At 37.7% G+C, this 13,450-nt stretch overlaps 2 protein-coding genes across 3 annotated transcripts; both read left to right on the top strand.

The window, feature by feature from the left end:
• The first annotated feature begins 2,574 nt into the window (after nt 1-2,574).
• On the top strand, nt 2,575-5,096 carry hmx3a (H6 family homeobox 3a). 2 transcript variants are annotated; one of them, XM_077239397.1, is made up of 2 exons: nt 2,575-3,268; nt 3,697-5,096. In XM_077239397.1, the coding sequence occupies exons 1-2, from the start codon at nt 2,983-2,985 to the stop codon at nt 4,302-4,304; spliced, it is 894 nt and encodes a 297-aa protein (XP_077095512.1). In that variant the 5' UTR covers nt 2,575-2,982; the 3' UTR covers nt 4,305-5,096. The 2 variants fall into 2 exon arrangements, with proteins under 2 accessions (XP_077095512.1, XP_077095513.1); XM_077239398.1 differs by having other exon boundaries at nt 2,581-3,268; nt 3,700-5,096.
• Nucleotides 5,097-11,005: 5,909 nt separating this feature from the next.
• On the top strand, nt 11,006-13,223 carry hmx2 (H6 family homeobox 2). Its single transcript, XM_077238214.1, has 2 exons — nt 11,006-11,592; nt 12,346-13,223. The coding sequence occupies exons 1-2, from the start codon at nt 11,331-11,333 to the stop codon at nt 12,891-12,893; spliced, it is 810 nt and encodes a 269-aa protein (XP_077094329.1). The 5' UTR covers nt 11,006-11,330; the 3' UTR covers nt 12,894-13,223.
• The last annotated feature ends 227 nt before the right edge of the window (nt 13,224-13,450 follow it).

Genomic DNA, 13,450 nt, shown 5'->3' with positions numbered 1-13,450 from the left:
TACGTGGGCAATTACAGCGCGAAGTTAGCGGCGTCTGGTCATTGTCACAGCGCGGCGCGCTTTTCTCATCTCCCGGGGTCGTTAGACGATGATGGATGTAAACCTATAAAGTATCTAAACTGGACCTTTTAACAAACCATGAGCAATACTATCATTTCTTTAATAGAACCTGCTGACCGTGTCATTCCGTCCTGCCATTCGTCATTTTCCCGGTGAAATAATCAATAACTCCACGCTCTGAAATAAATAATCTAAAAGTCAGGGAACATTATATCTTCCCACCAGGCAGAGAGACACAAAGAGCCGAGATGAAGACTAATATGAAATATCTACACATAGCCTACATGGCACAAGCCCCAATAAAGGCACGCACCGAACACTGATTCTAATAGGCTAGTTGTGTGTAGCGTCCATCATTCGTGGATAAAACTCTGTGTGAACCATTTGTGAGCTGTTAGTTACAATGAATTAATGAATTAGGCCTGCCTTTGAGCCCAAATCTCATTATAGTTTTGTATATAAAGCATATGTAGACTATTATATTCATCTAAGATAGGCTATTAGAAATAAGCCTTGTCTTTAAAACGGATAGCCGAAATATGTATTTTGAAGAGGGGAGTTGCCTGAGTAACATCATTGACTAAACCCCGTCTAACACCTGATGGCGCTAGGGAACGACTTATTTAAACCTATAACCTAGGCTATAGATTTTGACGATAATAATGCAATAAAAGTATAGGATACACATACACGGTCAAAAGGTGTTTTAACTGTTGCATTGTATATTTTACTTGTAGTGGCGTAAGGTTCCACTTTAATTTCTCACAGTTATTCGGTCTAATAATAATCATACAAATTATTCCGACTCGCTGTCTTTGGAAAATGTTTTCACAATCCCATAATATAATTTTATTTTTTTCGACACACTAAGACTAATCCTATTTACATCAAATTTAACATTTAGAAAACCATTTTCTGTTTTGTCTCCAGTTTAGAAATGCAGTGAAAAAAGCAAAAATGTGGACCACGTCTATACATGCAGCTTAATTTGAACAGCAATCAATAACATAATATCATAATCAAATGCGCCAGCAGTTCTGATTAAGTTGTAATTCCCCTGCTTTTACTCTTTAAATATGCTAGTATAGGCCTACTATTAATTTTAATAATGATAATAATAATGCTATTGTAATCATAATCACTTATGTTCAGGTCTAAATTGCTCTGTCGATCTAGCTTTAGATTTTTTTTACAGCAACAAGCTTGGCTTTTATTGGTTTTATTGGTTTGCTGTTTTGCAAGCGTGCAGTAATTCTTTGTAACCCGTAGAGGACGCTCTCATATTGTCAAATCAGTGACTTATGGCGTCCAATTCAGTCTTGTTAATAATTATAGAAACAAAATTATTATTATCTTATTCGAAAGAAGACACTTTTTGGTTTGATTAAAGACGGACAAAACTGGCAACCTGATGATAGGCCATGCATAGGTTCACTGGTTCATTTTATTTATTTATTTACTTTTTATTTTTATTATTAGGCTATTATTACTATGATTATTATTATTATTATTATTATTATTATTATTATTAGTGGTAGTAGTAGTAGTATTTATTTTATTTTTATTTTGTGTGTGTGACAGTGACTGTGCTGTTCCCGAACAAACTCAGCATTTAGTGGCAGTAAAAGTATGGCCTCATGACCTATAAGATTTTTGTGATTTTTTTTATTTTATTTTTTTATAGTGTGTTGAACTGTGAAGTAATAGGCTACTTCATTCTAAGACGAATGCAGTAACGTTAATTCATAGAACTCTGCTCCATTGGCAAATAGTTAAAATGTTACAAAGATCGAACTAATTAGTTGCAAAACTGCTATTTGAGTTTAAAATAGTAATGTTAAATACTTTAAAGACAGAGTGATTTCAACTAACCTATTTTCTAATTTGATACTTAAAAGAGCATGCAAATGTAGGCTAAATTAAAAAATACGCCTGATTTTAGCAATAGCTATTCGTTAAAAAAATCTGGATTTATATTGAAACTGCACTTGCAATGTGCTTCACCTGTAATAATAATATTACTAATAATAATGATAAAAATAAATAGCTTTCCATATTGTTTACATATTAGCCTATATAGCCTAAAGTTAGGTTGTATAATACAATATTATATTAAAATGATGTAACATTTTAGAGCTACTAGCCTATAAATGTTCTTAAAGCAGCAACTACAAATTAGAGTAGACTTAGACACATATGTGGAAAAACAAATATCTACCTTTTCCTCATATCTATTAGTGCATTTCTATCTCTCTGACCCTAACTACAGTTTAAACCTTTGTCATATGCCCATATAAATGTAGAAAGTCTTTATGTAACATTTTATTGATATGCATTGATAAAAAAAAACTCAACTTTAACTTTGCAATGTGGCCTAAACCACCTTTTCCGCTATTGCCTTTATTGGCGCACCGCTTGAGCTAAATCCTTGTTCCTTTGTGTTAATGGTCCGTCCTCATTTGCCACCTAATTGGACTATATAAGACCAATAACAGGAGAGAACTCTCAGCCCAGCAGCCAACGCGAAGAGTCTGGGAGGCCCCTCCTCTCTCCCGACTCTCCACTTCCCATCTCTCCCTTCATCCCATTTGCTATTGTACGTGCCCAATCGCCGTATACTTTCTGCATTTAACTCGGGTGACATTTTTATTTCATCATTAGCATCTGGCGCCAGACGGACGCGGTGAGCATCATTTTCACCAAGGAACTCTCGGAAGATGATCAGCAAGATTAATATTGTTTATATCGCCCCGCGTTATTGTCTTTCGTTTTAACGTCAGTTCTGGCCGTAAACAACCGCGTTTAAGTTCCTAACACTGGAAGAGTTTACCAAGGACCTTCAAACTGTTAAAAAAAAAAAAAATTAAGATTTTTTTTAAAACAATTTTCAAAATATATTATAACCCCGAATTTCCAGGCAACATGCCCGAAACAACCCAGGATACATGTGCTTCGGCAAAAGACTCTCCATTTTTCATTAAAAATCTTCTAAATTCTGACAGCAAGCCGTCAAAGCCTAAGCCTATTTTGGCTTCAACTAAAGCAGGACTTGATGCCAGCTTCTCGCTCTCTCAGGTTGGGGAATTTAACTTTCCTCGCTTTGAGTTGCCGACCCAGCGCTTTGCGTTACCGGCTTACCTTGAGCGTGCCTCGGCATGGTGGTACCCGTACACACTCAGTGCTTCTGCGCATCTTCACAGAACAGAAGGTACGTTTTGATAACTCATAACTGATTGTTGTGTAGTGTGCATTGATTTGTAATTCGTCAGAAATAATAGCGTGATTCTGCTAGCAAATTGTGCCAACGTAGCTACGTGTTAATGAGTAGCAAGTCAGCTCAGAACATAGTTTGGGAGATGTTTCCAGACAGATATAGCACAAATCATATAAACAGGCTATGTAGCAATTATCATAAGCTGTGTTTTCATTCTTTTTATTATCATAAGCTGTAAATATGAAGGTGACCGAGTTTTATTATAAAATGCAATGTTTAAGTTTAAAAACACTGAGATTTTTTTTAAGACAGTAAGAATCTTGTTTTCATCTGCCATGCGGCTAAGTGGCGTGACCTGTCAAACCTGATTTTAATACATTTCTGAAAGAAAACCAATGCTAATTTGAGCTCTCTTACTGTAGCAGCACAGAAAGTGAGAGACTCGTCACCGAACACAGGCACCGACCGAGACTCACCTGAGCTCGTGCTCAAATCAGACCCGGACGCAAAGGACGATGAAGACGACAACAAAAGTGGAGACGAGATTGTCCTCGAGGAGAGCGACATCGAAGATGGGAAAAAAGAAGGCGGCGTGGACGACTGGAAGAAGAACGACGACGGCGCGGACAAGAAGCCTTGTCGGAAAAAGAAAACTCGCACGGTGTTTTCTCGGAGTCAGGTGTTCCAGCTGGAGTCCACCTTCGACATGAAACGTTACCTCAGCAGCTCGGAGCGCGCCGGCCTTGCTGCCTCCCTTCACCTCACAGAGACCCAAGTCAAAATCTGGTTTCAGAACCGCAGAAACAAATGGAAACGTCAGCTGGCCGCAGAGCTGGAGGCCGCCAACTTGAGCCATGCAGCAGCGCAAAGGATTGTGAGAGTACCCATCCTGTATCACGAGAACTCGTCCTCTGAGAGCTCCAACACAGCGGGCAACGTGCCCGTGAGCCAGCCGCTGCTCACTTTCCCTCATCCGGTTTATTACTCTCATCCCATCGTCACCTCCGTGCCCCTCCTCAGACCGGTTTGAGAGGACGACAGATGCCTTTTTTATGTAACTTATGTAACTAAAACAATTTTACAGAGACTCGAAAAGAGGGAAAGAGAGAAAAGGCGGAAATGAAACCAAGAGACAAAGCTATTTTTGTTTAGAAAATAATTTAAAACGAAAGAAAAGAAAATGTACAAAGACGCACTATCATGCATTTGAGCCCTACATTTTTGTTTTACATTACAACTCACAAATATACCCATAAAACTACACATAAATAAGGCGAATGTTCTGATGTTGCTGTTGGTTGGTGGTGAATTACAATGAATCGTTAATTTACTGTCATTATTATTATCATCTATAAATATCAAAAGTCAACTTGTTGACACGTCAAAGAAAAGAGGTAATACACCTGGTTAAGTTTTTTTTTTTAATAGCATCGGGGAAAATCACACTGAACACGGATGTGCAATACTACTGTGTATGTCCATATATTTAGGCAACATGTTCTTTATGAAACTCGTATTTTAGACATTTTTTCTTAACCAAACAGTTCTTAGGTTGAGAAATGAACTGCTGAAAACGATTTTGTGTCTTTGGTCCCGCGTTCAATGGACAATCATAGGCTATATCGGACAGAAATTACAGTTAAACTGAATACACGCAAACACGAGTAATAAAAACTTTTACTTTTATCTATATTATTTACAGATGTATATGTACATGTACAGATATAACGAACCAAAATGAGGAAAGGTGTCATTTGTACAGTAATAGCGAAGTTTTTTTACATTGTATTCTGTTGTGAAATAAACGGAGACTATTAAAGTCTACATGTCTTGATTGACGTTGTGGCACGACTGCTGTGTTGAAGCGAAAAATTGTTTCACAATTTAGTAATGTTTATATATAAATATGGACATGCTCGCTAATATAGCGAGTAAAAATAAAAACATGAATTTCAGTAGGCCTAAATAATATAGGCCATATGAGTTATGAAATCAACATGGGAGTCAAAACTGACATGAGATTGCACAACCCCAACAACTAGTTACAGTGTGAGGGAAGCACTGTAGTCTCAAAATTAAATGGTAGTTCTATACATTTCAAAACAACAAAATATTCTAAAAGGGATGTAAATAAATGAATAGGCTAAATAATGTATTAATTAAATCAATACGTGGGATAATTGGTTTATTTCTGAATTAATAATGTATTTTGTCAGTGCGCCTTGCTAAACTATAAAGAAAATCAGGTAAAAAAAAAACATCTCTATTATTGTTAATTAAGTTACAGCATATTTTATGAAATAGAAAATACCACGAGCTAAACCAAGCTTGCAGCAAAACCGGAATTGTTTCACTTACGCCTCAACAAGCTGAAATACCCATTACCATCTCAATTACAAGCAGGTGCACCTTTAAATCTGGCGGACTCTACAAGCTGTGTTTTGCAAAATCGCGTTTTCAATAAGACCGTATAATTATCGGTGAGAGCTAGCGGAATTGCATTAAGAGTTTCCCCGCTCTTTGTGTGTGTGTGTGTGTGTGTGTGTGTGTGTGTGTGTGTGTGTGTGTGTGTGTGTGTGTGTGTGTGTGTGTGTGTGTGTGTGTGTGTGTGAGAGAGAGAGAGAGAGAGAGAGAGAGAGAGAGAGAGAGAGTGTGTGTGTGTGTGTGTGTGTGTGACAGAGAGAGAGAGAGAGAGAGAGAGAGATACTGAAAAGTAAAAACTGAACTCCTGTGCATTGTATTTTAATTGTATGAAAAAGTAAAGAGTTTATTGCGCTATAAAATGCGTGTATGCAACCCATTTAGCTATACCAACCTCAATCTGTTCATTTATTATTGATTTCAGTGGAATAAAAAATAATTATATATAAGATTATATATATATATATATATATAAATAATTATATATATATATATATATATATATATATATATATAGACAATTATTATTAATAATATTATTATTATTATTAATAGCCTAATAATAATAATAATAATAATAATTAAAAACTCCCCTTTAAAACGGTCCGTCTAAAATTATTTTGATACCTTAAACCTTTAGATTAAAGGCTTCAGATTCAGGGCTTATACTTATTTTCAGACAGGCTATATGTAAAAACAAATTTTGAATATAGCCCACTGTTACCAAAACTAAAGGCTTAAAAAATAGAATAAACAGGGACCATCGAGAGAACTTTAATATGGGTCAGTCATGCTCATCGACAAGCATTGTTCTTCCTATTGCACTCTTCCTCTATAAAGTCGAAATCAACTCTCTGCGTTGGGTCTGAGCACTCAGCCAAGAGCACATTCAAATACCGTCGCCTAATAATCATAACTCCTATATTGACGTATAATATAATGCAAGCTCAGCACGAGCCCATTACGGTGAATTAATAGATCGCAGAGGCATTATTGCCTGTCGAGTATTGATCGGATAACGTCTGTAAAATATTGTTTCAAATCAAGGGCATTGTTAACAGTTCTCCCCCCCCCCCCCCCCCCCCCTGTTGGCTTACTGATGACCTTGATCCACTGTCATAAACTAAAATATATATATAGCTATCACTCGATAATTTCCATTTGACCATGTCTTTATGCAAAGAAGGGAGGTGGAGATAAACAGATAAAATGTTCTATGCGCATTAACATAGGACAAGAGTTAGAATAACATGGAAGAGTTTGGACAAATAGTGCATATATAACCGGTATTTAAACAACCCCCTCCCCATTTGTGCTCCTCAGTCATCTCTTACTGTCTGTGATTATACCTATTTGCACAACAGTGTTTTTCTTTGTGAATTTGGCGGGGTTTGTTAGCTTATCGAAGATCGGGCTATTCAAACTGAACGGTGATTTTTAACAATTTCGATAAAACACAATACGTTTAGTTAGCCGACCTCACATTTTCGAGCGAAAGGGATAGTAGCTCTCTGCGTCATAGGATGAGACTGACAAAATGGACTATCATCTGCCCTATTAAATTATCTTTCGCTGTGTATGGGGAAAATGTTTTTCAGCGCTCTGCAAACCACATTTACCCACAATAGACGACGAGAACGTGAACTCAATCCCGTGTATAATGTTTGAGGGGGAGCGGGCCTATCTTTGCTTATTACTTTCTCGAAATGTTTTGGTGTTATTCAGGCAAAAGGATATCTTATTTTCTTTAACCCCACCTTTCCCATTTGCTTTTGTGATTGAAAGTGAGCATCAGATTTTCATCAAAGTTCTATTAAGTGAAACATAGGTTGCGGGGCAGCCTCTGATTGAAACAGTTTAAATTTTAATTGTGTTTTTAATTTGACATATAGTTGCGGAGAGGAATGACACCACAACGCCGAGGGGCGGATTCGCTTAATTTCTCCCTCAGGGATTGATGAGTATATCAGAGCAGTAGATTGGAAACCCATTAAGACTCAATGGTTAGGTTGTTAATTGGATCTTGATGAATAGAAGCCCTTGGTTGAACTATACTGATCCAATCTTCTTGACTTTCTGTTTTCCAATAAATTACCCAATTCATTTCCCAGTCGTAGATTACATAAATTGTACACCTCCAGGGCTTGAGATTCCCGCCTGCTCTCTCTCTCTCTCTCTCTCTCTCTCTCTCTCTCTCTCTCTCTCTCTCTCTCTCTCTCTCTCTCTCTCTCTCTCTCTCTCTGCAAAACCATTTGAGAAAAAATAAAAGACCAGCCTCAGAATCTTGAATGAAAATCGAAACATAATCAGCGTTTATACTTAGAAAATTTATTGATATCATTTTCTCTGGTAATTTCCTTATCTTAAAGTTGGACATGCCATATATCATAATACACACGTGTAAAGGGCCCATTGTTTAATATTTATCGAAGCTTGATTTGCAGATCAAAGGCCCCCATGACTTCATCTGTCTTTCTAGCGGGAAGCATTTTTTCCAGAGCTCGATGTGTATGTTCGGTCATCTGCCGCATGCACTGACAGGACGTGCAAAAATTGCCTGTTCTGCCGGATTTGAAAGATCTTTAGCTTTGTGAACGCGTGACAGATTGTCCCATAATCGCTGAGAGTTCATCACGGTAAACCTGTCTAGGTTTTTGGGAAACATACAGCACTGTTCTCAGTTTGATAACACAACTTTTCGGATTGTTACAATAAGGCTATGCACATCCTAAAAATGTTCTTGTTAAAATACATCTTTCAACGATTTTTTTTTTTGTTGATAATAGCCTACCACTCCCTACTCAACAAACACGTAGAATATAATAATACTGTGATGGGGTCTACATTTCTGGTGTATTGTTTTTGTTTAATATGTCTAAACGGCCTTTAAGCCATCCAGCCTCTGCTGACAGGCGCAGCGTATAAAACCGGCTCTTTAACGATCATTGCGGATTTCACGCCTTATGTGAATGCGCCATAAATCGTTGGGCCGCTGTGAACTAGGCCCTCATATTTTACGCACTAAATGGCTATATGTGGGCATATGGCCCCTCACAATAGGTCTCTTTAACAACCGTTCCAAACAGAGTTGCAGATTGTGACAGTTCAACCACATCGTTTCCATCATCGCGTACATGTATAGTGCACGTTGCGTAGCCTACTTCCAAAGCCTTACTAGATCAAACAAACACCCACCGATATGTTTTCGTTGACACAGGTTCACTGTAAAAGTTCGTGATTGTAGGTTATTAGACTTCAGATCCTTGAAAATATATAGGTTATATTTCTTGCTGAGTAGCCTATATATTAATCACAGAAATTATAAAGAGGCTAATCAATAATAATAGCCTAATAATAACAATAATTCATATTTTAATGAAAAAGAAAATGGTCAGGTTTGATAATTTTACTGGTATGGCCCAGTGATGGCTAGTCGTGGTCTTGAGACCCATGTGTGCAGGGCACTATTCCCGACCTTTGAAATTTGTAGTCGGGATCGCTCAACCCTGGCTCCCTCAGCTCCATTAGGTGTCCGCGCGCTGTCACCACGACAAAGCCAGAGCATTTGTTAAGTGTCGCGAGCCTTTAGAAAACGCTAACGAGAGCTAATGTGGCAGAGCCACAGCTGCCCTCGAGACACGAGTCAGGGGTGGGGCGAGCGCACACCCCCCAATCAATTAGTCAATCAATTAAACAGGGTCCTGCCCGCTCTAGCCGGCCCGCAGAGGCAGTAGATTAGCCCACCATAATGATCAAATTAATTCTTAAACGGGGATAATGGACGTGGAATGAGTTTATTATTTTCAAGAAAAATGAGATAGGATCCATTATTAGTTCCTAGACTGTGTGTTGGATTATTTGACCAATTTGCCATTTATAGCACACGACTAGTGGAATTTAAAACGACTGTTTAATAAGATATATGATTTTGAACTGAACCATGTATTCAGATGACTTGTGATTATGGGGTTGGTTTATTGTTGGTTATTGATGTGCGCATGAACTTGAGAACTCTAGGCGTGTACTTGAGATGCCTAGAACTCCCATTTATGAACAAAGAGGACCTCTGTGGATCAGCAGCATGCACGTCTGTGATGACCACAGTCTACAGTAAAAGCGGTTTATAACGTTCTACTGGATCTGGATCTCTGAGTTGTACGGTTAAATGTTGTGACAATCTTTAACGTGTTTTGAACCAAACAAAAAAACTTATGGATTTGTTACATTTTTTATTATATTTCAGAGGCCTGCGTCATGGGCTTCTAATACAAGTCAAAATCTGAACATCAATAAATAAATATAAATTGAAACTCGTTATCATGTAAACAGAAAAATATTATGTCGATATAAGGGAGCAGGAAATTACTGAAATTAGAAGCAATAATAATCACAATTTATCAAAGTGGGAAACCAGAGGCACGTACATGACAATGAATAATTATCCATCACGTAGTTCACAGAAAGCTATTAAAATGTTGGTTGTAATTTCTCGTTACAGTGATATTCTGCAGGCAAATGTCCGGCTATTAAATTTTGGAGGAAAAAGACAAATGTTGACCATACAAGCTAAACGGTTACATGTACAGTGTAAAGCATTTTTGGGTATATTTATAATAGAAAAAATGCATATATTGTTAACAATGATGTTAATAATTTTAGCCCTTAATATTAAATATTTGTTACTGCAAAATGTACTGATAGCAATTCGTGGTATAATGGAAGGCCATATGACTTTGTGTTCATCAAATTTGGTTCCCCCAATGTGGTCAATAAAACACAAACGACACTAAAATAAAGCAATGCACATTAATTATTAATTACTTAAGCTTAAACTATTAAACTAAACAAGATAAAATGCCAAATAAAACACTCTAATGTTCATGACTGATAAAAAGCATAAAAAGTAACTGGTTTATTATAAAAGTAACTAAACAAATGTGATGTTTTGCCCAATGAATACTGAGAATGCCCCTTTCCCCATAAATTATAAGGTGCTTTTTACTTTTTTAAAAACATTTGTTAACAAAATCGATAGTAGCCTAAATGTATTGCATTAGTAAATAGAATATAAATGTGTAAATTAAAAAGTAATTCACACTTTTTACTGATATTGTTTATAATATTTTACAGTAAAATGTTGTCTAAACATAATATTGTTTACCATGTATGGTAAGTTACGGTTATGCACGGCCAAATAACAGGTTTGTACTGGTTTGGGCTGGTGCATTTTACAATCTTTACCCCTTTAAAAATACTGATTTTTTTTTTCTTTTTGCAGTGTAGCCTAATGTTTTGCAGCAAGTTAATCTCAATCGAGCGCTCCATTGAGGAACTCAAATATTATAAAATTTGAAATTTCCGGGCGCGCTTTGAGCGCGTGATTGGCCAGCGCAGGTCTTACCTACATGCAAATGAGGACACGTTCCACCCGCCTTGAGACCAGAGCGGGTGGAAGTGGAGAGGAATGCATTCGAACACTTTTGAGCCCACGAAAAACAAGTTTTTTTAACGTCCCATCAGCTCTAACAAACCATTTTTAGAATTGAAGGAAAACACTCTCTATGTGTAGCGGAACATATTGCTGCGTTGACATTTGATCATTTTTAGAACATTTTTGAACTGTTATGAGGCGAGAATGAATAATTCGGAGGACAGCGGAAGCAAGTGCTCGCCTGCCCCCATTTCAAGCTTCACGATCCAGTCCATTTTGGGCACCTCCAACGAGGGAGTCCGGTCAGCTGGAAAGGACAGTCCCAAATCCCAGCCGAGGAAGCGGACGTTGTCCGTGTCATCAGAGGACGACTGTAGTGCCGGAGAGGATTCGGGCGACTGTTACTGCTCTGAGTCCGGTGTACCAGAGCCCTGCAACCCGCACCAGCCTCTTAACTTCTGCCTAGGTAAGTCACGATACCACCAGTGTCATTTTATTGCTATAGACACTCGTTACCACCATGGTCAATATAAATGTATTTGTGTTTTCATGATGTTTAGTAAGAAAGTCACTTTTGTAAAACATCTCACTTCAGAATCATTAAGTAGGCTATAAAACACTTTTTTTTGGTCACCATTGTGACTGTCTTCTAATGTTGTCCTCATTGCCAACACTGAATAAAACTCCAGTCGTGTTTTTATCCGACATTATCGCGCTTCGGTGAACAGGGGAAAGGTCAAATAATTAACCGAATTTAATCGAGTCTGCTAATTGATTATGCCGGCTTTCAGAGGCAACGCTGCATTTCGTCAATTGAGCGTTAAATGTAACACGATTTAATTAATATCGTGCACCAGTGCTAGTCATATTGTATTGTTTATTTAACAGGGCACTTGTAACCTTTCAACAGTCGATCAAACAGTCAGAGTTCACATTTAATGAACTCTTGTGTAAAGTATCGCGTAGTGGCGATGTTTAGCCTAACAAGGGGGGGGGGGAAACAGAGCGAATTTGATGATGGAAGAATATTAAAAGCACTTTTTATACCTCATTAAATATAAACGTGTTTTCAACTATACTAGGCTATTTATTGAATTCACTAATGTGGACACATCAGTCATGCATATTGTTCCCTATAGCAGGAAAGCTTTATCTCAATGGCTGTTATTCTTCAAGCACAATTTGATAAGACGATAGTTTTGTGCTGTATTTGTCGCAGGTGCCACAAAGGGACTTCTACCTGTGCAGGATGGGATCGACCGCCGGCCGCATTTGACACCATCCATACTACCGGATTACAAAGAGGAGCAGGAGCGAGCGTGTAGCCAAATGTCTCCCGTTTCTGAAGATAGACACCGTGACGGTCCGGACAAACAGAGCAGTTCCGCCAAGAAAAAGACGCGCACCGTTTTCTCTCGGAGTCAGGTTTATCAGCTCGAGTCCACATTCGACATGAAACGCTATTTGAGCAGCTCCGAGAGAGCCTGTCTCGCCTCCAGCCTGCAGTTAACGGAGACTCAAGTGAAAACGTGGTTTCAGAACCGGCGGAACAAATGGAAACGGCAGCTCTCTGCGGAACTGGAAGCTGCGAACATGGCGCACGCATCGGCGCAGACTTTGGTTGGGATGCCCCTCGTTTTCAGAGAAAATTCGTTGCTCCGGGTGCCGGTTCCGAGGTCCATCGCTTTTCCAACCCCACTCTATTACCCTGGAAGTAATTTACCAGCTTTACCATTATACAATCTTTACAATAAGATTGAATATTAACTTTTACGCACAACGAACATTCTTTGCTAAAGGATGACTATTACACTATTACACACTAAATCGTACAAATACACATTTACCTATGTTTGACAAAATTCATGTCTATTTATACCTCTTTATTTGGTGAAAAATTATATTTCTTAATATGCAGCAATTAAACAAGTCTATGTGTAAAACACAAAAGCAACACGGTTCCTGTACATGTCCTATAAAATACACCATGTGTATACTGATTATTTTGTACTTTTATTTACATTTCTGTCCTCGGATTAACCAGTTTTACACATTATGAGGAGTGAAAACATTGAAATAAAAGTGTAATCATTCGATTCCTGTCTCTAAAATTAAAACATCTGAGATTAGAAAAGAACATTCATTAATAACAACAACAATGATGATGATGATAATAATAATGTTTTATTTATTATATTGTATTTAATTTTTATTTTGAAGAGAGGTCTATCCACAATGAATTACCAGCTTTAAAACGGCAATGCCTCGTTTTGATTGAATGCCTTTGCTTTTAAACAACCACGTATTCCTAATATTTTGAATCG

The sequence above is a fragment of the Siphateles boraxobius genome, unplaced genomic scaffold, assembly GCF_051911475.1.
Source record: "Siphateles boraxobius isolate OS27281-9 unplaced genomic scaffold, OSU_SipBor_1 22, whole genome shotgun sequence".
Taxonomy (NCBI): Eukaryota; Metazoa; Chordata; class Actinopteri; order Cypriniformes; family Leuciscidae; genus Siphateles; species Siphateles boraxobius.
This window is presented reverse-complemented; position numbering and strand designations above follow the sequence as displayed.

What these genes read in the sequence shown, in the direction of transcription:
- hmx3a (XM_077239397.1), top strand. Translation starts at nt 2,983, where the DNA reads ATGCCCGAAACAACCCAGGATACATGTGCTTCGGCAAAAGACTCTCCA. An exon ending in GCATCTTCACAGAACAGAAG is followed by an intron (nt 3,269 to 3,696) that starts GTACGTTTTGAT and finishes CTCTTACTGTAG; the next exon opens with CAGCACAGAAAGTGAGAGAC.
- hmx2 (XM_077238214.1), top strand. Translation starts at nt 11,331, where the DNA reads ATGAATAATTCGGAGGACAGCGGAAGCAAGTGCTCGCCTGCCCCCATT. An exon ending in GCCTCTTAACTTCTGCCTAG is followed by an intron (nt 11,593 to 12,345) that starts GTAAGTCACGAT and finishes TATTTGTCGCAG; the next exon opens with GTGCCACAAAGGGACTTCTA.